This window comes from Melospiza georgiana, chromosome 10 (assembly GCF_028018845.1).
Source record: "Melospiza georgiana isolate bMelGeo1 chromosome 10, bMelGeo1.pri, whole genome shotgun sequence".
NCBI classification, from domain to species: domain Eukaryota; kingdom Metazoa; phylum Chordata; class Aves; order Passeriformes; family Passerellidae; genus Melospiza; species Melospiza georgiana.
In genome coordinates this window covers 3269766-3294964 of record NC_080439.1, presented here as the reverse complement: position 1 = coordinate 3294964, position 25199 = coordinate 3269766, and the positions used below count along the sequence as shown (strand labels likewise).

General features: G+C 42.4%; 2 protein-coding genes across 3 annotated transcripts in view; one reads left to right on the top strand and one right to left on the bottom strand.

Annotated features, from left to right (window-relative positions):
* The window catches only part of SERPINI1 (serpin family I member 1), a 44503-nt gene extending 32427 nt beyond the window's left edge, over positions 1 to 12076 (bottom strand). Inside the window, exon 1 of the mRNA XM_058031066.1 lies at positions 11975 to 12076. The gene's annotated coding sequence lies outside the window, so the exon portion shown is untranslated. The remainder of the gene's footprint in view (positions 1 to 11974) is intronic.
* A 122-nt stretch (positions 12077 to 12198) lies between these two features.
* Positions 12199 to 24346, top strand: PDCD10 (programmed cell death 10). 2 transcript variants are annotated; one of them, XM_058031285.1, is made up of 8 exons: positions 12199 to 12362; positions 18548 to 18754; positions 19331 to 19384; positions 20698 to 20815; positions 21455 to 21581; positions 21884 to 21962; positions 22275 to 22357; positions 23854 to 24346. In XM_058031285.1, exons 2-8 carry the CDS (start codon positions 18659 to 18661, stop codon positions 23933 to 23935), a joined length of 639 nt encoding a protein of 212 aa, XP_057887268.1. In that variant the 5' UTR covers positions 12199 to 12362; positions 18548 to 18658; the 3' UTR covers positions 23936 to 24346. The 2 variants fall into 2 exon arrangements, with proteins under 2 accessions (XP_057887268.1, XP_057887267.1); XM_058031284.1 differs by having other exon boundaries at positions 18540 to 18754.
* Positions 24347 to 25199: the final 853 nt, after the last annotated feature.

Sequence of the window (25199 nt, the reverse complement as noted above, 5' to 3'; positions counted from 1 at the left end):
CAAGGCAAGGAATTCAGACCCAGTTTGTGCCAAGCAGTTCCATCGATATGGTCACAGAAGAAGAAAATATATTTTAATTTTCAGTCAATCTGCCTCAGCACCAAACCCATTAGGCAACAAGCAGGCAGAACGCCTTGCCTCACACAGACCTGCCAGAGCTGGTGCAGCTGGCTGAGCAGCAGTGCCCAGATGACACACATTTCCTTAGTTAGTCACCACAGGACAGTTATTCCACTGCATCCAAACACACCCCCGGGTGTCAATGGGCAGCAGCTCATCCCTCACTGCACCAACTCTGCCAATCCTTGAGGCAGCACACAGGGATCAGCTGGGCACTTGTGGACTGCAGCACAGCCACCTCTGTCTCAAAGTTCATCACTGGGACACATGAGACACTAAAATTACAGCTGCCCCCTTCAGAGCATGGAATCATCCACCTAAAGTTACTTTTAGCTTGATTTCTTCTTTGTTCAAATTCATCCATGGCAGAATACACAGACTTGTACTACCCTAAAGGGAAGAACAACACTGAGTTTTGCTGTCTGAAGCAGTGAAGTGCCTGTGCAGAGGTGACAGCAGCTCCACTGGATCAGGTGTCCAAAGCTGTGGGACATTCAGTGCCATGAATTTCTGCACTTAGACAGCAACCAGCTGAGACATCAGTGCTTGTTTCCCTAAAAACACAGGGAAGCCAACAGCAGAATACATCCAGCCTTCACCAGGAGCCATCTCTTATCCAGCTCCCAAGTCCCACAGTAACCAAGGCTGCTAATAATGGACTAGAAATTCACTACATTTTCCCCCCAATGCTACATTAAAAAGATTGACTTTGAATAGCCCAGTGTTCACCACACAGAGCTGTAATATTTGTGTGCTTGCTGTGGCTACTAAATACAACATTAGTGATGTCAGACACGGCCATGCACTTGCCCAGGCAAGACTCAAGTTTATGTCTCTATAGAGCCAGAAATTAATAGCCTAACACTTGTTTTCCCATGATTCAGAAGATTTCAGGAATTGTTACAATGTGCTAGGAGGAGCAATGAAAGGCCAAATAAAATAATGGATTAAGAAAACTCTTAGTACAGCAAGACTTGAAAACACACTTATCACAGCTGTAATTACAAGCCTGAATGGCCACAGCTGATCCCTAACCTCAAACACTTCTGCTCTCCCATTCAGCGAGTTTGCATGAGGGAAAAAATCTTTACTGGGGCCTTATTAAACAAACATTTCCTTGTTCTCATTTTAAAGGTCCTACTCGTTTAACCTGTCTCATGCAGAAAGAGTCAAACCATGCCATGACAAAATTAGAGCTTAACTGCCTCAAAGTCCTCAGGTTGTTCAGATTTCCAGAGGTCTTTTTGCTGAATTGTTTCAGGGAGAGAAATATTTACCTCCTATTTGACACTGGCAACTCCCCACTCGCTCCCTCCAGGAACTGCTGAGATTACTTTATCCAGAAATCCAGACTAGAAATTTTCCTCTGTAATGTCCTGATCAAACTGGGGATTTTGCAGTGTATTTATTTGGTTTATGATACTGTCAAAGAGGTCAAAGTGGTTACTGTGGGGGAAAAAAGCTTACATTTGGCAGGCACTCAAGCAGAGCCTTTCAAAAACCTGGAGTATTCCCTGTGCCTAAGGAGTTTTCCCCCAGGATTGAGTGCGACACAGCCTGGCTGCAAATTCTTTAGGGCGGGTGTTTATTTTTTAATTGCACTAACAATGATGCCAGCTGAGGTAGCCAAGTATGAAATTAATATGGATTTAAAAGCTCAAACTTGGCCAGTTTGGGGATGTTTTATTTCAGTCTCTCTCTTTGATGTCAATCACGGAGGGAGAAGAAGAATGGCATTAAAATATTGTTCTGATTGTGTATGCACAGTGGATGGGACAAACTGAGTTTCACACTCTATAAACAACACACCAGGCTCAAACAATAGAATTTTGCTGGCAAACACAAGAAAGCTCTGGAAGAGTTTGCTTGGGGGGGTCTCTACCCATAGCCACTACATGCCATGGGTTTGGGGCAATAATTTTGGAATTCTTGGCCAGCATGGTTCAAACCTCTGTTCAGTGTCAGGGGTGGGACCACAGAAATTATCCCAGGCTTAGGAGTTTTATGGCTGGCATAGAAACTCCTCAGGACCCCAGTTCTGTTCACTGTGCAGCTCTGATTTTATTCAAAAAACCTGAAAAATCAGAATTATTTTCCCTTGGCTTAAACTAACACGACAAAAATAATTTGAGCTGCTCAGAAAATGTTGTGTGTTTAGCTGCTTGATCTGTAAGTGGAAAAAAGCTAATTACACAACCCATTTAGGCATTTAATGTCCCAGGGCCAAGTCACTCTGCGGCCACAGAAAACATTAATAAACATGGCTTATCTCACTTTATGAAAGTCGTGATTACCATTTTTCAATAACTGCAGCTATCAGCAGCATTTCACCTCTCCCACCTTATGAAACTGAACCCAAACAGCAAAACCTATTTGAATTCAGCTCAAATGTGAATTTATTGGGAACGTGTTCTCTTTTTTGCTCCTGTGTAAAATGTCAAAATTCAGGGCTGGATTTCTCAAAATGCAGCACATCAGGGCTCAGCTGGGAACAAACAGGAGCAGCCAAGCACATGAGATCAAATAAGCCTCTAGTTTGATGCCTAAATGGGAAATAAATATTCAAGAGTAAAAAAAAAAAAAAAGAGAGAGAGAGAGAACACAAAATAAGCCTGCCTGCTCATTTTCAGAATTGTTACATTTTAAATCTATCTGTAGAAATGGTCCATTTTGCATTTCAGCTACAGAACACACAAGAAATATTTAGGAAATTTCCTCAATGGAATAAAAATCATCTTAGTACTATGTAGTTATAGTCCAAATCCCATTAACATCAATGGAAGGACTTTATAATATTTTGCATATATGACATTATTACATAATATATACGTGCTTTAAGTCATATATGGGTTATTGATATCCCACTTTTGAAATGTCACCAAGCTGTTGGCTCCCATTCAATACCAACCAACTGCCTCTTCCTTGTTCTCAAGGCAGACAAAGTAATTGTAAATTGGTAGAAAACCCTCATATTTCAATTATGAGTGAAAGGGAAGAGATTCCCAGAAAGAAAACAAAATTAGTAACTTTTCATGCCACAGAGAAATAACGGTTACAGTATAATGTAGCATACAGGTGAGCTTTATGAATGATGTGATAAATTATCTTCAAATGTACATTTTTCAACAATATATATATAAATAATTACTTATACAAATTATCTTCAAATGTACATATTTCAAATACATATATATATATAAAATTATATAATTATATATACATCACCAGCCTTTTATATGCTTATTTTGATACAAAATCATGCTGGGTAATTCAGGAAGGTCTAAATATCAACTTACCTTGCAATCCCTGTCTGCATTACCAAATTATGACAGGAATTTTTAAAGCATCTTCACCACATTAAAGCCACTGCTAAGATCACCACGGCAGCTCCTTTTCCTAGAAACTTCCAAAACTTAGAGTGGTTCATCCAATGTAGGCACACAAGATAAGTCTTATGATTTTAAAAGTTTTTCAGATCAAAAATATTCAGATTTTTATCAAACTCAAGAAGGAGATCTCATTCCCACAGGAACTTTAATCTCAGGTGAATCCATTTCAGAATCCACACTTCTCAAGCCTAGAAATATTCCAAAGCAAATGAAAAATAAAAAAAAAAGGGAACTAACAAGAAAAAAATAAGCAATTTCCCTAAGCATTTCCATAGCTTGCATAAAGACATCAATTACCATAGCTTGTCTTCTAAATTAATGATTCACAGTGATGGATTATTCATGCAAGTCGGCCAGCTGAACATTATACTTTGACTCTGGGGAGAAAGTATAGCATGTCTTAATTAACTGGATTTTGTATATGCCAAAAGATACCCAGGAAAACTTTATTTCTCTAGTCAAGCAGGTAAAATGCGAGCAAACAGAACTGATGGTAATCAAAATATGCAAAAATCTTCCACAGTCTCAGAATCCACATTTAAAGTGAACTAGGAAGAGCACATTGCCTCGAGTGAGCTCTGTAAAATAGATCCAAATTGCCATTTTGTTGAATGAACTGACTTTAGATCTGCTCCATTTAAGCGTGAAAAAGATGGAAATTTCACATTAATATGCTGCTTCCTGTCTCAGCACAACCTTGCAAGGCTTCAGTGATGGCACAATTTCTTGTTTCTAAAGGATATCAAGTATTTTCTTGACTGAAACGCCACCCAACACTGAAATTTTCCACGAGTGAATGATAGGTTATTATTCCAAATATTTTCCAAATGAATGCTGTGCTCTAATGGCCTCCTTGAAAATACATAACATTTATGTGCTGTGCAAGTCCATTGATGCCATTTGTTACTTTGATCAGGATGGTGCACAATACCCTTTTTACAATTCTTACAATATCTGAGATTTGCACTTATTGGCTTTCAAAGTGTTCTTCAATCACGGTATTGAAAGATTTACAAAATAAAAATGGGAATGCCATGATAAATGGTGCAATTTATCCTTCAAGTAAGTAATAGGAACGATCCAGTGTCTCTAAAAATCTATACCAGGCTGTTCTGAGCCAGCAAAGATCACCCAGCCTGATGAATGAGATGCCCAGTTAGTTGCTTACATGGCTCCTACAGACTGAGGTTGTTAAATCACTGTCAAATATCCCTTTATCTTTAACAAATTAACCCCACATGCTTCACGGCCATTATGAGTAGGAAGAGTCTGTTTTCATTTTATACAGGTTAAGTAAAGATGAAGTGACTTGTCCACTACCAAAAGATGTAAAAATAAGAAATTTTTTTTCCCTTCTTCCCTTGAAACTACCCTATCCATTGGTGTTACCTTCTCTGAGCTCCTGGGATAATCCTAGAGCCTTTGAAAGGAAAAAATTAATTTTGTCCTTGCTCTCTCAATGCTTCAGCAATATTCCCAGGGATTCCTCCAAAGCCCTGTACTTCCTAAGGAATCAAGTAATAACTCCAGGATAGGACAGTTACATGGATAAGGATTAGGAAAGGATGGTGCAAATCAATTTAATTGGTGTCTGCCAGTGCTGAGATGACAAACAGTGGGACACATTTCCATACCTCTATCTCCACAGGGCTTTCACTAAAGGTAACAAAGATCCTTATGAGACCCAGCTCCTTGGAACAGTTCCTAGATGCAGATTTGAATTTCTGCTGCTTTTCTCCCCTTCCAAACATGAGATGTCCTCATGTTCTTCTTGGGAAATGTGCTTCCATCACTTCAAGAAGTTGTCTGCACTGTGACTGAGTGAAAGCTGGTCCCCTTGCAGCTAAAGGGTATTTTGCTGTCACTTCATATATGGGGACCTGCTATCTGTTATGTCAAATCCACAAGTGCACCGTGTTTTAATATTGCATGCACATTTTCCTCCCTCACATTTCTTCTATATGATAAACTACTAATGGCATTTTTTACTTCATGCATATCATCCCCTCAAAATAGATCTACTTACAGTCAATTTGATTCTTGCTCACTGTCATGGGTATCTTATCTGCCCTGCTGCTCCATATCCCCTATAATTAAATATTTCTGCTTGCTTTTTTTCTGATATTTGTTTTCCTTAGTATCTTCCCCTATATCTAATTTCCTGCTTTCTTTAGTATTTTAAGAGAGGCACGGTAGGAAAAACAGATGGGAACTGTCAGCTAGAGATGACGCCAAGCTTCTGAGCAAGAGGAGACTCCAACAGCTCCAAAATCCCCGTGGGGTTTGGTGACACCAGGACATTCCCTGTGCCTCAGAGATGTGGGGAGGACAAATCCAAGGCAAAGTCCTGCAGGCAGCTCAGAGCAGGCAGAGCTGGTGCCTGCAGTGACCACGCAGGTGACACAAACCGGGGAGCTGCAGCCAGGTGTGCACAGCACGGGACTGCAGGAACAACAGCCATGGACAGACAGATACAGCCACAAAGAACCACAGACACAGCTCTGAGCCCTTGTGGAGGTGGCAGAAAACAGAGCCCTGGGGGATTTGTGAGCACAGCCTGCAGGAGCACTGTGGGCACAGCAGAGCAGAAAAGGGCAGAGCCCTGGCGATGGAGGGAGGAGGATAAAGCAGGCCAGCAGCTCAGATGCAGAGATGACACCCAGGAGCAGATCCCTGGGGATGGAAGAGCATCCATGGCCATGGAGGGAGCAGGATAAGATGCACAGAATGACCCAAGGGTAGATCCCTGGGGATGGAGGGACCATCCATGGCCATGGAGGGAGCAGGATAAAGCAGGCCAGCAGCTCAGATGTAGACCATGACCCAGGGGCAAAGGCAGAGGAGCCCTCCCAGCTTTCACTATCACCAGTGGGGGACAACACATAATCCCAATCTGCCACACTTCAATCAGCATTACTGCAGGATGGAAATGAGATCACAGCAACCACAGAGCAGAGCAGGGCTGAATTAAAGGGTTCAGCTCTGAAGCTCCCAGGTTTCATCTCCAGCTGCTGCATTATTGGAGTATGTGTTGCATGGCTGCTCTTCCCAACCCTTGGCTCTCTTCTCTCCAGGTCCTCAGACCCTTCTGTCTCTCCCCTTCTTCCCAGCTCCCCAGCCTGCAGATCCACCAGCAGCTCCCTTGGGCAGACACAAGCAGCAGAGCAGATGTGCTGATGGATCCTGTGACTGGACTCATCACAACCAGAGTCCCCTGGCACAGAAAAAAGAAGCTGCTCCATAGCACATGCAGCCATGAAACAAGATCTTGTTTGTCACTCTAGACCAAGGAGGTGTAGCAGGCACATTAAGCATTAATCTAAAATTCTTCTGTCATCTTCAACTCAAACTCAAGCTTTGTCAAGTGTTAGCTGAGCCCTTATTTTAGAAGTGTGGAGTCAGCTTTGGTTTTTTAATTTTTTTTAATCAAAATCCCACTCTCTGCCTGTAATGTTACTGTGAATAAACAATGTTACTTTAGGTTTTTATTTACCATATGCAATTGCACATGTTTTAAAGATAAAATAGAATTACTACAGTTTTTTAAAAGTCCATATCCAGTTTAATAGGAGACTAGTTTATTCCTCTTCAGTACTTGCAAGAGTCATTAGACATCTTTCAACTCCCACTAATTACTTTGTTTTTGGCAGACATTAGTGTTTCCTCCTCCTGCTTTTTTGAATAAATCTGAAATTAACAAGTCAATAAACTGACATATTTACAGTAAAAATAACTCGGCTCCCCTGTCTTCTTCCTCCCACTTCTCATATCTCTTAGCAGATGAAAAGGTCATCATTCACCTACAGGCTTTACACACACTGCTGGGGGCTTGGGCACTTTCCCTTTGCATCAACCTCATCTCAAGTTGAGGACCTGATGTTACAGAAGCTGTTCCTGTCATCTTATGTTTTGATTAATTACTTTAAATAGTTTAGAAACTGGAGCAAATGCTTCTTTTGAGAAAAAGATATCTGAGAGAGAAAACATGAGTTGCTTCAGTGAACTCCAATTGCTGTGCGAAGTACACAGTCATTAAATGCTCCAGGAGCTGCTTTAATTTAAACGTGGTAAAAGAAAAAAAAAAAAAGAACATTGAAAAAGGGCAGTTTTGGTGTACCAATTAAAAAATAATGCCTTAAATCTTTAGACCTTTCTTTCCAACTTACATAACTGAGATGTATGGGGAAAAATAGGGCAGCAAACATCACCTCAGCCATGGAGGCAGTCCCCAAAGCCTGGCACTTTGCTGCTGTGCCAGGGAAGGAGGCAATCTCCAGTGGCTGAGTGATGCTGAGCAGCTCTGACAGGCTGTCTTTGGCAAAGTACCCACGCTCTTAACACTACCTTGACATGCCAAGGGCACTTAAAAACATCACAGTCAAAAGGAGATGTCCAAGTCCTCCAGCTCACCCCAAAGTTGCACAGGAGAATCAAGGCTGGAATGGAGCTGCTGCTCAAACAGTGCCAGATGCAGAATGCAACTGGTGAGCGGCGTTTGGGCGTTCTGTCTTGCTGCAAAGGGAATTATCTGAGCAGAACTCTCAGAACTGCAAAAGCAAAACAAAGCCTACACTGTGTTGTGCAGAAAGGTTAAAAAGGAAATGAGAGTTCTCCTTTCTGAGATGAGGAAATCCCCCCCCAAACCCACGGCACACACAGAAACATGCATGACAGAATTAGAGGAAAGGAAAAGCACAGGGACTGCAGCTCTTCCACAGTCTGGGGAGATCACTGCTGGCCAACAAGAGCTTGGTTTGTACATCTGACACCCCCCTGCACATATGGCACAGCTTCAGCTCTGGTTGGGACAGGATAGATCTTTCTAGAAGCAGCAGATTGTCCATTAGGCCACCAAGGCATCACGGGGCTGGAACTGTCAGACTCACACTGCAGAGCAGGAACAGAGAGCATTATTAAGCAATTATTTCTTTAGTTGTAATGATGAAAGACTTCAGGGCTGAAGAACACAAAGCTCATAAATAAGTGCAAAGACAGCCAGCCTATACATTGGAAGCTAGTTGGTTAAAAGTAAATACAATACATTGTTTTAACTTTCTTCTTCTTGTTGTCATCATTTATTCTTCCTGAAAGAAGAGTCTCAAGGTCTGCAAAAATATTTCTCAAGAATTATCATATTTAAACACTGAACTAAACCAAAAATTCTTTACAACACACGAGGTCAAATCTCATTAACCCAAAAGCCATACACACATTTAACTCATTAGCTTGTATGAATAAGAAATTTCCTCTTTTCCCATCTCACAGCTCCAGCTGCTCTGCAATGACTCCAAAAGCCCAAAAAGGACATGGATAACTCACACAGCTTTTATCCCATTAGCCACGGCCTGCAGTTCTCATAATCATTAGCTTTGAAGTGTATTAAACAAACCAGAACGCGACCTTAGAGCTGATATTTTAATCACACCACATTAGAACAATTCTTTATCACAGATACTTCATTAAGGCCACCAAACGAGATGCTATTGAGAGCTACCCAAGCCACAAGCAGGCAAGGAACTATTCTCACATTACTTAAGAGCTACAAACCCTCTCCAACACAACCTTTTTAGTGACTGCTCTGAAATTTACACCTGAAATAAACACATTTACACCTGAAATAAACACATTCTTAATGGGATCAATGTATCTGTACATCACTGCTTCAAATGCCAAGTAGAGAGGGAAAATAAGCAACAAAAACTTCACCGTTATTAATGAACAGTGGGATTAATTTTTTTGTCTTGCAGTAGCTACAGCTTTATGTCCTATTTCACAAAGAAGTTGACAGAAAATGTGTCCTCCTGTCAATTCAATAATTCAAGACTCAGAAAGTATTTCCCTGCCTCCTGCAGGAATACATGGTATGTTATTTCCCCCACCTCTACATTCTGCTAATGTTTAATCATCCAGTGCACAAGACCATGCTGGGAAGCCAAATTAAACCCCAAAATTTTAAGGGATTCCCAAATTAAACCACTCTGTTTTTTCATAGATACAAAGTATGTACATGTTCATTTTTCATAGATACAAAGTTTGTATATATTCATAAAGACACATTCATCACTAATTACAGCTGACTATACAGACATCTTTCCCTACCATCTGCCCATTATATTGTATCAGAGACATGCAAACCACATAGAGAAAACCAAACATTAACTTTGGAAACCATGCTTACACACCAATTTTTAACGTTATTTTGAACACACAGCTTAATTCAGATAAGGACAGCCTGAAGACTCACTATAGGACAGATGTACCCTATATTAATTCAGCCTGTGCTTTACACAGACAGAATAATGTATTGCCCACACAGAACACAAATTGCTAGAAATTATTTTAAAAGGTATTCAGGCATGCCAACAATGTGTCTTCAGTGATGACGAGCAGCCCAAAAAACAAATCTGAAATTTTGAGAAGTAAAACATCAGTTGCAAAAGCCTTTAAAGAGCAGGGAGTAGTCAGATCTTGCTGAGAAGAATTCTACCAGCACTAACCCATTTTCATGGCTACGTGCTGTGATACACAAGGTTATAAACTGAGCCAGGCTACACATAAATACAACATTGACATCAACAGAATAAATTTCAGGAGAGTTGTTACAACAATAGTGCTCCCAGAACTGTTCACCCTGAATATGAAAGGAGATGACTGACACGTTCATGAATAACTTTCATCTGCGTGTGAGCAAATCCCTGACAATGGCAGGTGAAGAGACAAACTCAGAGCAAATTTAAAAATCCCAACTCAAATTGGACTAGAGGATGTGAAAACACAGGACAGGCAGTCTCATGAGGTCAAATTTTGGAGCTCATGACTGCCTTTAACAGGAAACTTTACACTGCCACAAGCCTGCACATTGCATTACATCTTAGGCTGCTCTGTGTAATTCTGTAGACAACCCACACCTTAAAAAAAAAAAAAAAAAAAATCACCATTTTCTGCTCCCTCCCTTCCCTTGGCAATTATTCCTCATCACACTCAACCAAGCCAGAGTAATTCTAAAAAATATAATGGATGTAAAATAACAAAGTGTGAATCTGCTTCAAACCCAAGAACTTCAACCAAGACCTGACAGAATCTGAAAAAGTATCACAAAACTGATGGAAGATCTTAAGTTTTAGCAGCTCCATGACTGCAGCTTTATTTAGAGCTAATGAAATAGTAATTTCACTGAAAGGATAAATAACCATTAAGCAGACATTTAGCTCAATCTATGCTACATCATTTTAATAAACATCTCCCCTCTACACAGAAGGGCGTAATTTTCCGTTAGACTAAATCACCAGATCACAACAAAAATGAGGAGAAAATTGAAGATTTTAGGTGATTAACAGTACCAAACTCATACACATGCTGCAGGTTTTGAGCATCCCTTTAACACCAGGATGCATAGAGTACTTGATATGTGAGAGATCACCCATCGATATGTGAGAGATCTGATTAAAACAAAACAAGGCGGTGTGGGAAGGAGAAAATCCACACGTGTGACAACCCAGGTGCCTTTTTTCCTATTTTTCACCCCACCCCGAAGGAGGAGATGTGGATGGGTGACACACACGGACACCTGCACATCGTCCCTCTGTCCCCAAAGGCACCCAACTCTTCCCACCCTGCCAGCAGCACCGCAAGAAGTTACAGCCAAAGCCTGGCAAGTTTAATGCTTCATTCCCACGTTCACCCTGGGGAATTCAGTGCCTTAACGTTAGGCAGAAACGAACAGCATTTTTTAAAAGTGAGCGATAACAGGGACACATCAGAAATGCAAATTCGGATCTAGAACTGAACTGATGCTTTAATATTAACATTAAATTTTAATCGCTGAGCTCTTCCTACGATGCAATTCGAAACTCCAAACCTCGAAGCTCGCTAGGAGCAGAACCACCCCGACAAATAGCGCCCAAGTTTAGTTCTTTTAATGGCCAGCACCCGGGGCGCACACAGACGCTCTGCGGCGCGCCGAGCGAACCGCCGGACGGGGCTGCCACAGGCGGGCGAACCCCTCACGGGAGGGCTCTGGAAGCCCAGGGCGGGCTGGGAAGGGTCTGGGCGGCCGCGGGGAGCCGCGGGACAGCGCGGGCGGGTTCCGGGGCACGGCACCGCGACCCCTCCCTCACCCGAGCCCAACTCCGCCGGGGCGCGGGCTGAGCTCCGCGGGGCCGGACGGAGAGCGCGTCCCGCCCCGGCCGCCCGCAGCAGCCGAGCGAGCACCGGAGGGTTCCTGGGCTCGCCCGCCGCTCATCCCACGGCGGAGAAGCAGCTCTGATCCCGAACGCCTCCTCTCCCGCCGCAGCGGGCGCAGCCCGTCCCTGCCTACCTCCCTCCGGCGCCGAGGGAACGGCGGCGACCCCCGCACGGGCAGCGGCTCCTCCGCACCGCCGCTACTCCGGCACGGTGTAAGAAACAAACCGGAGCCGCCCGGTTTATTCGGTCCCACAGCCCCGCGAAGGGACGGGCGCACTCACCGGCACTCCCGCCGCCGCCGCCCCGCCCGCTGCCCGGCGGTGCTGCCGCCGCTCCGCGCTCCGCCGCGGCTCTGCCGAGCAGGGAGGGCTGTGCTCGGCTCCTCTGAGCCCCGCTCCGCCCGGGCGCTGTCCCCGCCCCGGCCCGCCCCGCCGATCGCTCCCGCCCCCGCTCCGCTCGGCATTGTGGGGCTTGTGGTCGCGGAGGGCGGACTACGAGCCCCAGGGCCCCGCGCGCGGTTCCGGACAACGCCTGGTGTGTGGTAACACCGCGGATCTTCCTCCTCCTCCTCCTCCTCCTCCTCCTCCTCCTGCTCCTCGCGGGCGCTTCCGGCGCGGCGGCGGCGGCGAAGCCCCTCGGGAGCAGCGGGGGCTCGGCGGGCCGGGGCAGGTGAGGTGCCGAGCCCAGCCCTGCCCGGCTCTCGCGGGCTGGACGCGGGGCCCGCCGCGCCCTCCGGGGCTGCGAGAGGGGCGGCCGGGCTGAGGAAGCGGCTGAGGGCGGCCTCGGCGTGCGGGGAAGGTGCGCGGGGTGTCCCTTCCCCTCCCGGCCGGGCCGTGACCTCCTTCCTCCGGCCCTGAGGCAGCGCCCGGGGCTTGTCCTTCTGCCCGCCCTTCCTGCGGGGCTGGGGCCTGGCCCCGTCCGGGCTTCCCGGCCTGGTGCTGGTTCGCTCGGGCCGGGCCGGGCCCGGCGGGCGCAGGCCCGGATGTGTTTTATTTTTGTGTGTATTTATTTTTAGCTCGTCCTCTCGGAGCGGAGCGCTGTCAGGTGGCTGCGGCGGGCAGGGAGAAAGGGCGCCTGGGCTCCTTCCCCGTTCCTGCGCCAGGGGAGGTGTAGGGTGAACATTAGGGAGAAATTATTCACAGAAAGGGGTGATTAGCCATCGGAATGGGCTGCCCTGGGAGGCGGTGGAGTCACCGTTCCTGGAGGTGTTTTAAGGAGAGGCTGGACGTGGCGGTGGGTGCCATGGTCTGCTTGACAAGGTGCTGTTTGTTCAAAGGTCGGGCTGGGTGATCTTGGATGTCTTTTCCAGCCCGATTGATTCTGGGGTTCCTCCTCCGCAGGCTCCCCCCGGCTGTGCCCCCCTTGGGGGCTGAGCACTCAGGGCTGGCGTGTTCCATTAAGTTGCTCACTGAACTGGTGAGTTGGGTTGGTGTTTTTCCTGTAGCTCGCACATACTGGGTGGCTGAAACCTTGTGCTGTTCCTGTTATCAGAGGAACTAATTCACCTCTGGTATGTGTTCACACGCTGGAATGTGTTTTTGTACCTTTGGAGCTGTGTCATACCTGTTTGTGTTTTGGTAAAGTAATGGCTTCACTTTCACATTCCCAAAGAGGCGAAAGAGAAACGGGGATATGCTGTGGTTATGTATTCCAACACTCATGACCTGTTTCAGTTGTGCTGTATAACAGTTCTGGTGGTGCTGCCTGCTGGAACTGGAGCACAGGCTGTGGGGTCTCTTGTGAGACACACACCGGGTGTTTTAGGACAGATTCAATCACTTCCATTTTGAAGTCCAGCAAAAGAACACGGACTAATTATAAGCCTGACTTCAGGCTAGGCTTGGTTTTTGTTTTTTGAGTTGATATGGTTCTAAAAATAGACATCTTGGATTTATCACAGGTCTGTGTCATTTCTGAATTAGTCATAGAACTGCTCTTACAGTAATCAAATGCACAAGCAGTTCTGCTTTGCCAGAGTGAATTTCACTGCAGGTGACTGTTACACGTGTGTGGAGATGTTTGGAAACTGCATTTCTGTTCTGGTGAGAGGAATTAGAAGACACTTTTAAACTTCAATACTGGTGACATTCCTTTTATTGACTCTGCAGTGAAACTATTTGGTGTAAGAATCAGCAGGATGTGGAATCAGTTCAGTAGGATGCCTTTTAAGTCTCTTTTTATCATTGCTGATTTTAAAATACAGATTGTTATCCTAATACTTGATCTGTATGCTAATCCCAGTGAATCCACCCATACTCAGCTTTAAAAAGAAGGAAAGTAATTCTGTATCTGAAACACAAAGCTTTGAAGCTTTGTATCAAATAATCTAAGTTGTACAATGGGAAATAATTGCAATTGATAATTAAAATACAGTGGCAGGTAAGGTAACATCGGACCAAAAAAAAGAAGATGTGTGGGTTAAGGTCTTTTTTTTAAATTCAAGTGACCATTAATGATAGAAAGAGTTACCAAGACAGGTTGTGTGGGTGTGTATATAGTTAAAAGAGCAAATTCTACAAATTTTTTTTTTACTTCCATAAACTTTACAACAGCAGTAGTAAATTATCTACACTCCCTCCTCCCATGCACATTGCTCTTACATTTTGATTCAAGCTCTGCCTCTGGATTCAGATGGAATTTATGCTGTTATTTCCCTTCCCCCACTCTCTCTTCCAGGACTTGAATAATTTTTCTGGTAACTCAGGGATCTCAGATCAGGTTAAAGGTGAAACCTCTTCTTGAATCCTCCCTGCAAAAAGTGGAGCAGAACCTCCTGGCAGTAAGGTCTTTTCTAGCAGGAATGGAGCTCTGATTTTTGCTAGAAGCCAACCACTGAAATAATAATATTTGTAATCACTGCCTTGGGCCTTGTTCCTCTGTAGTACTTTTCTAAAAAAGAATATTAATGTCTAAGCACTTCCCTGATCCGGGGTAGATGGAGCCTGGAGAAGGGAACAGAGACAGCATCAGACCTGCTGATGACAGAGCTGAAACCCTGCCAATTGATACCAAATATTTCTGTTGGTTTAAAACTTAAAAAGTTGAAATCATGAGAGTCTGCTCTCTTTGCTTTAAGGACTGCTTCAGAAGGTTGTGCTACACAAACACCTTTCTTTGATCAAACCTCTCCAGCCTGGCCTAGGAGCAGGTGTGGATTTGGGGAGGATCCTGGGGGTGTTGTGTTCTTGTTAAGCAGCTCTGCTTGATTTGACTGCATGACCCAAAGTCTGCCAGTAAATGACACACATAGAGAAAGCAGATTGTCACCTCAGACACTGACAGTGGTGGTTGTCCATCTGGGATTTGTGGTGGTCTGTGCTCTTCACCCTTCTTGGCAGGACTTGGGTTTTTGGGGGGTTTTTTTCTGCTAAAGTTCAGTTGAATGATTTAAAATGTCATTGGGTGGCTGTGGGGGAATAGGCCTGTCAAAGAACCTTTCCAAATCTATTCCTCATCTAAAATATACCAGCTCTGTCCATGTTTGCTGACTGGCTGGGATCATATTTTAGTGCTGAGACTTAAAGGTTACAATGTAAGATTTATCCTGACAGTGCAAGCACGTATTCCGTGTTAGTGCATCTCTTGGAATGCAGCCTGCTGTGTTTGATGGGCCAGGACTGAGCAGTCAGGGCTGTGTTCACTGGATTATTTGGGCACAGTTGGCAAATCCAGGTTCTGTTTCAATTCCTGTCTCGTTCTGTCTGTTCCCTCATGGCACACGCAGAGATTTGGGGTCCCTGGGACACAGAGGGGCATCAGGCTGACACTGAGCTCAGTGTTTGGCTCTGTCCTGCTGCCTTCTCCTCACCTGCCCCCTCACACCAATTAACAACTTTGCCAGCACAGTAACACCTTTTCTGCATCCTGCAGTTTTCCAGGATTTTCCCAGCTCTACCACTCCACTGTGCTGTCCTAATAAATCACCTTCTCATGGAATCTTATTTCACCTTTTGTGAGAATGTCAAATAAAGCAGATGACAGATGAAACTAGGGTAAACTCCTCTCAAAGAAAAGGCTCTTTTGGGATTGGAGGCACTGAAGTTAAGCTGTTGCAAGACACTGTCAGGGAGTCTGGCAGCTGTGCAGAGCTGCTTTTGATCACATCCCAAAAGAAATGCTGAAAGCTCCTCCTTGCTGCTGATAATGTGCATTAAACTGGCTTGAGTCAGGCCATTTGGAAGGTTAGTGGGCTTGCTGGTAATTGATCTAATTACAGAAACTTCAGTTTTCAGGAGGATTTGGTCCCTCATCAGGATTGAGACCACCTTCAAGGGCATTTGGATGTGGTTTGTGATGACAAACTGACTTTCAGTAACACAATGAACACAGAGTTTTTGTGAAGATAATTATTCTTTCTATTTAACACTAGCAAAGACTGAAGTGAATAAGTTGCATCCAAAAGATGTGAGGTTGATTCCTAACTGTAAAGATAAACAGTTTGAGAATTTTAGTAATCAGGTCCTGTGATACTTCCTAGTGTATCTTCTGGAAAACAGGAAGATTTCTGAAATAATGAACGAGCAGTGTGATAAATTGAATATATTTCTTTTCATATCTTGGCACCACAAAGCATTTGGTGTTCTTAAATATTTCTTATGTGCACATATATATAAACCCACCTCTTCAGTTGCAAAATTGGTATCCTTTGTGTTAATATAAATCCAAGTGTTGTAATTTTTTTTTTAGGAGTGTCAGTGTCTGGAAAAGGGGTAATAGATAATGTATAATTGTTTTTATATGAGGGTTTTAACTGTACCATGGATTAGTAACAATAGCTTATGGTTCTTCAGGAGAAAATGAGTTCTTCATGGTAGCTCACAGTGTAATAGGTTTTCATCATCATAAAAATCCATCATTTCACTTAGTATTTCCTTTTGTGTGTGTGTGGATACTGCTAACCCATAAAAACAAAGTAATTATATCTAATGGCAGTTTTGTCCTTTTTTGCCCTTCTTCCTGTGATAAAAATCTTTTGGGTAGAACAATGTTCAGTGACCTGATTTAACTATTTAAAAAACTTACTCTGAGACTACAGATGAAAATGTGCTACAAATTCATCTGTGAATGCAGGTGTGTGAGGGGACACTCACTGAACCTCCAGAAAGGAGGAATTCAACAGCAAGAAAACAAATCTCCATCCAGCAGGGAATACACATGGATAATAAATGGGACAGCTTGTACCTGCAGTAGGGAGTGCAAACTTGTTCAGACGAGTTCCCTCCCCCCATGTGAGCAGACCTGGCATGAATTTCTGTAACTGAAACAAGTTCTTGGGAAAACACTCCACTTTTTGAGGAATGATGAATATTCACTTGTGTTCCTCCATGTTCTTGACAGCTGTAAAATACCAGGGGTGGGTGATAAAGTGTGAGACCCCTGATTATTGCAGAATATGCATTTCATCCATCCAGACCTTTTCTAAAGCCTCAGGAATCCTTTTCTGGGGCTGGAGGAGTCAGCTCATCTGTGGCACTTTGAGCTGGAGCAGCAAGAGGAACAAAGTGAGGTTTTGCAGTGAGCAGTCCATGTTAGAAGATTGTATAAAGTTTTTACTGTAGTCATGTTGAATTTTTTCTTCAGCTTTTACTGTTCCCAAAAGAGAAATGCACAAGATTTGTAGTCATCCCGTTTCTTCTCTGTGCTGACTGTAATCAGTAACAAATTTCACTTGTGTAATTATGGCTAAGCAATTATAGATCTGCTCTGGACAGAAAATACCTGTTCTTCTGTTTGAACAGCCTGAAGATCTTCAGCCAGTGCAGAGCATAATGAGGGATATGGCTTGAAGAAATGTCCTGGCATGTTCTTAACCTGTTCATGCTCTCAGGAAGTGATATTGATTGCTGGAGCAGTTTCTGCTGTTTCTTACCATTTCACTCTTTTCACTTCTTACTAAAATGTCAGTGAATTACACAGACATGCAAATGCCAGGTGTCTGGAGCTTGCTAGGAGAAAAAAAAATCCCTCCTCTAGTGCATTAAATCCTCCAAGCAAATCTAAAAATTAAAACCCTTAATATCTTTCTTTTTATCTTTATTTCTGACTTGGACTTCAGGTCTTTAAACTCAATTATGTCATATAAAATATTTTTTAAAGAATCTGATTAAGAGAAAATACAGCAGGCTTATCAACTGTAAGGTGACCTTTTTTCTTTTCCACATAATTTCTGGGTCTGAGCAGTGATGGATATGATGAGCTGGGCTGGGTGGAGAACTTCTAAAACAGAGGTTCAGTTACTGGAACAATAATTTTCCATTGAGTTAACATAGCTGGTGGCACACCCTGAGTGGAAACATGACTTCAGCTTATATTAAACCAAAGATGCAGTGTTCACGTTCAGAGGGTGGAAAGCAGGCACTGATCTCCAGCAGAATCACAGCTTGATGCATGTGCAAGATGGAATATTTGTAAATATACCTATTTATAGGTAGTTTTAATAGTCACAGTGCATCTGGATGGGGCTTGGGCTGCAGCATGGAGTGCTCTCCAAGTTTTTCCTGGATGGGAGTTGCCAGGAACCTTATGCTGCTGCCTGTGAGTGGTGGCAAGATTTTGGTAAATTGCACATAAAATCCCTGCTTTAAGGAGAATTGATTCCATAAGAACTTGAAGGGGAAAACACTTGGAGCAGCACCTTTTCTTTAAAATATTCACTTAATAGATTTCAGTTAGAGTTTTGAAGTTACACCAAGTGGTCATTCCATGTTTACTTGACTCATGTAATAGGAAATCCCTGGTTTCTACACAATAGAACTCACACTGATCTGAGCCTTGTCGTTTTCAGATCCTGTCCCTCTCAAGATTTGTAATTGTGTGTTTGTTTTCTCTTTTCTCACACACCCTAAGGACAATAGATTTCCCAAGTTCTTCAAGTATTCTTGCACAACGAGGAAAAAGAGGAGACATTTCAGTGAATGAGGAGTTTTTTGCTTCTATAGTGTTTTCCTTGAGAAGTGGCTCTTTGAATGAGGATGACAATGGAAGAGATGAAGAATGAAGCAGAGACCACTTCTATGGTTTCCATGCCTCTCTATGCTGTTATGTACCCTGTCTTTAATGAGGTGAGCTCCAGTTTACCTTGGAATGCAGTAATCCCCTTTATTTTGGGAAATGAGGCCACAGGAACATGCTGTTCATCTTGGGAAAGCTTTGTCTAACACATCTCTCTCTGCATTGGTTCACCCTTCTTGCCATCAAAGCTTGCTGGTTGTCTTGGTCCTGAGCTTTTCTCTTGCCTTTAACAGAAGATTTTGATAAAAATGCCAGCCCTGGTGTTCTCTGGCAGGAAATGACACACAGTCAAACCTGTGAACAGCTTGATGCATTTTAATTTTACTGTTAATGGTTGTAATTTAATATTTGTTTTTCTTTGAATATCAGAGATTGCCAAGATGTTCTCACAATCTTCTGTCGGACTTTTGCTGCAAAATGCATCCAGTGATTTTTGTTTTCATTTGTGGGGGGAACTCTTTCCTTTGGGATTAACTTTATAGTATCTCTGAAGTGAGACCAGCAATTTGAAAGCTTCTGTCAATCCCCCTTCCCATTCTGCTTTATGGGGCAAGGTGTGATTACTGAATTTGTTTTGTTCTGATAACAACAGAATGCTAATCATTAATTCTAAACTTTTATTGCAGCTAGAAAGAGTAAATCTGTCTGCAGCTCAGACACTGAGAGCAGCTTTTATTAAGGTGAGAAGTAACTTGCATTGAAAAATGGTTGTTTCAAAAGTAAGCTGTGTAAGATGAAGCTAAAAGGTCAGCTCTCTTGTTTCCTTGTCTTTTTATCTGAGACTTCATCCTTGATCCAGTAGTCTAAAAATAAAATGGACAATTGCATGAACTGGAAGTTTGAGATGTCTGCAGATGTCATGAGTAGAAATCTGAATGAGCAATTTTAAACAGACTCTTCTCTTGTCCATATAGAACAAAAGCTTAAATGAGGGAGCAGTCAGTGAATAAATAATCAACTTAATCTAAAATCCACAAGATTTGTAGAATAGGCTCTCATGAGCAATAGGCACGTAGCAGACTTTGAAATTGGTTTACAGAGTGAGTGGTAATGGGATTTTTTTGTGGATGAACTTCAGTGCTTGTGTAGAAATCCAGCAGTAAATGGAAAAAAAAGATTCTTCTGACTTTTCCATTGTATTCCTAAGGAGTGAAAATACAGATATTCCTTTACATTGCTTCATTGAAGTGGTGATCTTTTCAAAAATTGAAACAAAGTAATGGCAGGCATGAGATATCTGAGCTGTGCAAATCTGGGATAGTTCCCTGTTCCTGCACTGAAATCTGAATGTACCTTGATGGGCTGAAGTCTCAAAGTGAGCTCCTACAAGTGTGGGTTGGTTTTGTGTGTTTTCACAATTGGTGGGAAGGAGCTAAGCTGGATGCAAATAATGTAAAACTGAGATGATGGTAAAAATGGTAGTGCCAGCTAAAAACCCACAGAGGCTCATTTATCTTGCACACAGAGCAGTTTCTGGTAGCAGCACAGGTGATGTGAACAGCTCCAGTGTTAATCCAGCTCTCTACTTAGATATGTCATCAATCAAAAGCTGGGTTTCTTCTGAAAGAGCAATTCCCTGATGATGTGTGAGCATATGATGTGATTCATGAGGGGCACATTTATAAATGTCAGGGGAAGGTGGGGGAGTAGCACCTGTGTTGGAGCGAATTAAATTCCAGGGGATACCATATCTTTGTCTTAAAGCTTGATGTTTATGAAAATATAACAGGATTGAGGCATTTATTAAAACCTTTCTTACTCAAGTTAAAATGAGTGCAAGGGCTTATTGGAAAAGTTGCTTGTACAAAAATCAATGATGTAGTCCAAGAAAAATGAATTTTGTAGTGGACAAATGTTTTTAATGTAAAGCCCTTAGACATTCAAAGTTCCTAGCAAACTCCTGCAGTATCTGAAACAATTTACATGAAAATCTTAGTGTTTGAAATGTCCAGGTCTGGCTTATTTAAAAATATAAAATTTCTCTGCTTTACAGGCTGAAAAAGAAAATCCAGGTCTAACACAGGACATCATCATGAAAATTCTGGAGAAGAAAAGTGTGGATGTGAATTTCACAGAGTCTCTGCTGCGTATGGCAGCTGATGATGTAGAAGGTAACAAAGCCTGTGTTGGATAACTGTATTTTTAATTACACTGCTAACTGGGAACATGCAGTTCTCTATATCTTCTTTTTTCAGAAGAGATTCTTTGTTTCTTAGTAGAATTTTGTCAGCATAGTAGAAGAAAATTTGTATTTTTGAATACTGCTATTGGAGAAGTTAAATCTGCCTGAACACCACACTTGACTAATAAGAGAAGGAAAGAAATAAAATGAATGTTCAGAACTATGTTTTTATGGGTGCATAGTTCACCTTTTGCAACACTAGCAACAAAGGAAAGGAAAAGGCAAATATAGATTATAACACCCTCTTTTTTTTTCCCTACTTCAAATTAAAAGCAGCAGTTACACTGTCACAGAAGGAGAATATACTGCAGGCTTTAAGTTATTTTAATACTGAATTTGATGACTTTAATGTCTCAAATAAAGTAAGATGGGCTCTTTTTCCACCATGCAGTAATGAAGGTGATTGTTGCACTGTCCTGGTTCACACAGGGGTTATTCACTGCAGTTCTGTGCTGTTCACCTTCAAATTCACCCTGGCAATCCTGCTGCATTTTGTGTCATGTTTTTAGCTGTCACTACTGACTTCAGGACAAACTAATGGTGGTTTTGAATATGTTCTTTTTGCCAGAGTATATGATTGAAAGACCTGAACCTGAATTCCAAGATCTTAATGAAAAGGCACGAGCACTTAAACAGATTCTTAGTAAGATTCCAGATGAGATCAATGACAGAGTGAGGTTTCTTCAGACAATCAAGTAAGTACAATATGGTGGATTTTGCTGCAGGTGGAGAGGTCAAACTTGCTGTATTTAGGTCTGAATGTTGAAATTCTGTAGATGTAGCAGCATTGTTCCCCTTGCCAGAGAGCCTGATCCTACTTAGAAATGATGAGGATGTTACTTGACCAAACTTGCTGAGTTTGGCCTCCTCCATCATGTCTGACATTTCCTCTGTAGGGACTGCCCTGAGAAATACTTGACTGCTGGAAAGGGATTCAATTCCAGCATTTCATGGCATCTCCTGAGGATATTGAAATTCTCTTTTTCTTGCCCAACAGGGACATTGCAAGTGCAATAAAGGAGCTCCTTGACACAGTAAATAATGTCTTCAAGAAATACCAGTACCAGAACCGGCGGGTACGTGCACCAGCTCTCCATCCAATATTTCTGATAGCAGCACAAGAGGCATCCTTTGATCCAAGGATGAACAGCAGAGCCTAGCTGGTCAATGAAACCATGCTTTAACAGCAGAATGATTGTGTGATAGGTCTCAGGAATTCTAGAGAAAATAATTATTCCTCTTTGTTTCTTCTAAAGAAAAAAAAAAACCAAAATTTTTATTCCTGATGTAACATTAATTAATTTTCTGGTCAGTTAAACCTTAAGGTTCTCACTGTACACAGAAATATGTGAACTAAGACTCTGCTCCTGGTGTTTTTGTTTTTGTAGGCACTTGAGCACCAAAAGAAAGAGTTTGTAAAATACTCCAAAAGTTTCAGTGATACTCTGAAAACCTATTTTAAAGATGGAAAGTAAGTATGCTTTTGTCCTGTTGTTTCAACAATTTACATAATGACTAACAGGAAAATAGGACAGGCATAAGCTGCCTTTTTTAGGAGTTGCCTAATTATTTCCTTACCTATGTCCTCTCATTACCATGGCTGCCTTAAAATGCTGCTTTTTTGCATTTGAGGAAAGGGAAAATTGTTCAATTCACCACCATGTAACACCCATGTGTGGTGTTAGTTTTGAATTTGAATGAGAAGTTCAATTTCCTGGCCCTGTGTGGGTTTTCTCAGTGCAGATACAAGGACAAAGAAATTATGGGGATTTTTTTGTTGAGAAAAGTAATTTACCTATTTGAAGTATCATTTGCAAATACAAAACATCTGTGCAGGGTTCTCTTTGATTTACATTTTTATTGACCTTTCTTTATAGACCCTCACAGTATCTGGAATGATTCAGCTGAATCTTTTTCTAGCTGAGCATTTTAGCCCTCAAACTGAGGCTTTTTCCAGGTCTTCACCTTGGGTTTTGCAGTCACTATTCCTGTATAATTCACTGTAGTGATTCTTTTGGAGGGTGAATGGATCCCCCTCAGATTCTGACAGTGCCAGAATGTTCTGTTTTAAAGATGGAACCAACTTTGATGTCAGCTCTTGTTGAGCTTGGCAAAGGCTGAGAGCACCCAGGAGATGGTGCATTATAAAGGAGAGAAAAGTCTTGAGACCAGCTGGGAGTACAGTCCTGCTCCCATCAAAGCATTCTTGTTTTTCTCTCCTTTTCCTGAAATTGGGACTAAATTTGATACCAAAATGAGAAGTTTAGGCTTTAGTAGCTTTGATTCCTGGACAGAAGTAACCGTGTGGGCTTAATTTAAAGTGTGTTAATAATTTGCAGTAGTGTGAGAAATTCCATCCTGTATTTGCCATCCTTGGGAAATCACGAGGAATTTCTGTCTGAGCTGCTCATGGGGTGAGATCCCTGCTGCCCCCAGCACTGCTCAGACGTCATTGCTGAGCTGAAAACTTGTGTGACCCCACACCTTTCTGTGCAGAAAGGTAACTAAAATAGCATTGCTGTCACATGTGGGCACGTTTAGTATTCCCTGAGGGAAGAGTTGCCAATTCTGGAATTCCTAAAGGGTGAAGAGCTCAGCTTTGGGAAGGTGTTTAACAGTCACAGAGTCAGAAAATGGCTGTGACCTTAAAGATCATCTGGCTCCAAACCCCAGTCATCTGCTCCATGGTTTTCCCTTGGTTATCTGAGTCCCAGAAGGAAAGGATTGAGATGTCAGTGATGATAGAGAGCCAAATTCTTTTTAAATTCCTGCCAAATCAACACAGCCTTCCTGGGATTAGCCATGCAAATGAGGCTGGCTGGCTGCCAGCAGGGAGCTTCAGGTAGGTCAGCGCAGGGTGGAACATCCCTGTGCTTCCAGTTCTCCAGTTCTAGATGCCAGTGATGCTGGCTCTCTCCCCTGCCATGTTTCTGGAGTGTCTGAAGCAATATTCTTCTCTTTCCACAGGGCAATAAATGTGTTCATAAGTGCCAACCGACTAATTCATCAAACCAACTTGATACTCCAGACCTTCAAAACTGTGGCCTGAAAACTGTATATGTTGAGAGTTGTACTTTTCAATGGTGGATAGGGTACCTTTATATGTAAATTTTAAAAGTTTTGACTGTATAAATTATCAGCCCCTCTCGAGGGGCCTAATGCAGGATTTTGAATGGGATTATTGCCATCTTACACCATATTTTTGTAAAACATTGTAGCTTAATCATAATCTCACAAGAAAGATTTTGCATCACTTTTTGCTATTATCATTCTTTTCAGAATTATAAGCCAAAAGAATTTACGCCTTAATGTGTCATTATGTAACATTCCTTACAAGAATTGTAAATATTTGGTGTTCTGTTTCTGACATTTTAACTTGAAAGCGGAAAACTGCAAGATTATGTATTTAACAATATTGGTGGCAAATATTCAATAAATAGTTTACATCTGTTAGACTGTCTTTTTGTATGTGAACAAAAGTGCATAACTCATCTTTCTAGAACTGCAGAACATTCATTCAATAGAAAAAGAAATTAAAATTATTTGGGTGCTTAAAGCTACTGGGAGTTCAAATCAGTGTACAATGAGGGGTTTTCCTTCAAACTGAGATTTTGGCTGTTATCTAGACCAGAATATCAGAATAATTATATTAAAATGTCTTTGAGAAAGTAATAAATAAACCCAGAAGTGAGATGTGCTTTTGTTTTTGATAGAAACTAGATCTCACTTCTTTCTTAGTCTTCTGTTAGTGGCAAGTTAACAGGTTTTTTTATTCCAAGGTTTGGAGCACAGGTTTATTTGAAATATATGCAGCAAAGATTGAATTTAAAACTCTTCAGATAAGTGGGTTTGAATTTGTCCCCTTTGGGAGGGAGGAGGATTGGAGCCAGAACTCTTCCAGGTAGCACTAGTGATATCTATACTATGCATGCCATAAGGCAACTTTGTTTTTTCAGGGAATTGAAATCATGTGAGACCTCGACTGACAAACCTTGGCTGTGTAGGTGGTTTAGAGCTGCTGCTGGACAGGTGGAAATTTTCCCTTTGTGATTTCCTGGTGATGTTTCACAAGTTCTGACGAATCCCTTGGAAGTGCACCTCGAGCTGATTTGGAAATAGAATAAACCTCTGGAAGTTTGCAAAATCCATGGCCATTACTAGGAAGTTTAGGGGAGAATGTGAAGCAGCTTCTGAAAGCTGTTGCAGGAGGAGCACTCCAGGCTGAAAGAGCACAATTGCTCCAGAACTATTCCTTGTTTGGCTGTAAGTGGTGAAGAAAAGGTCCCTGCAGATTGTCTGGCACACTGGCCTGG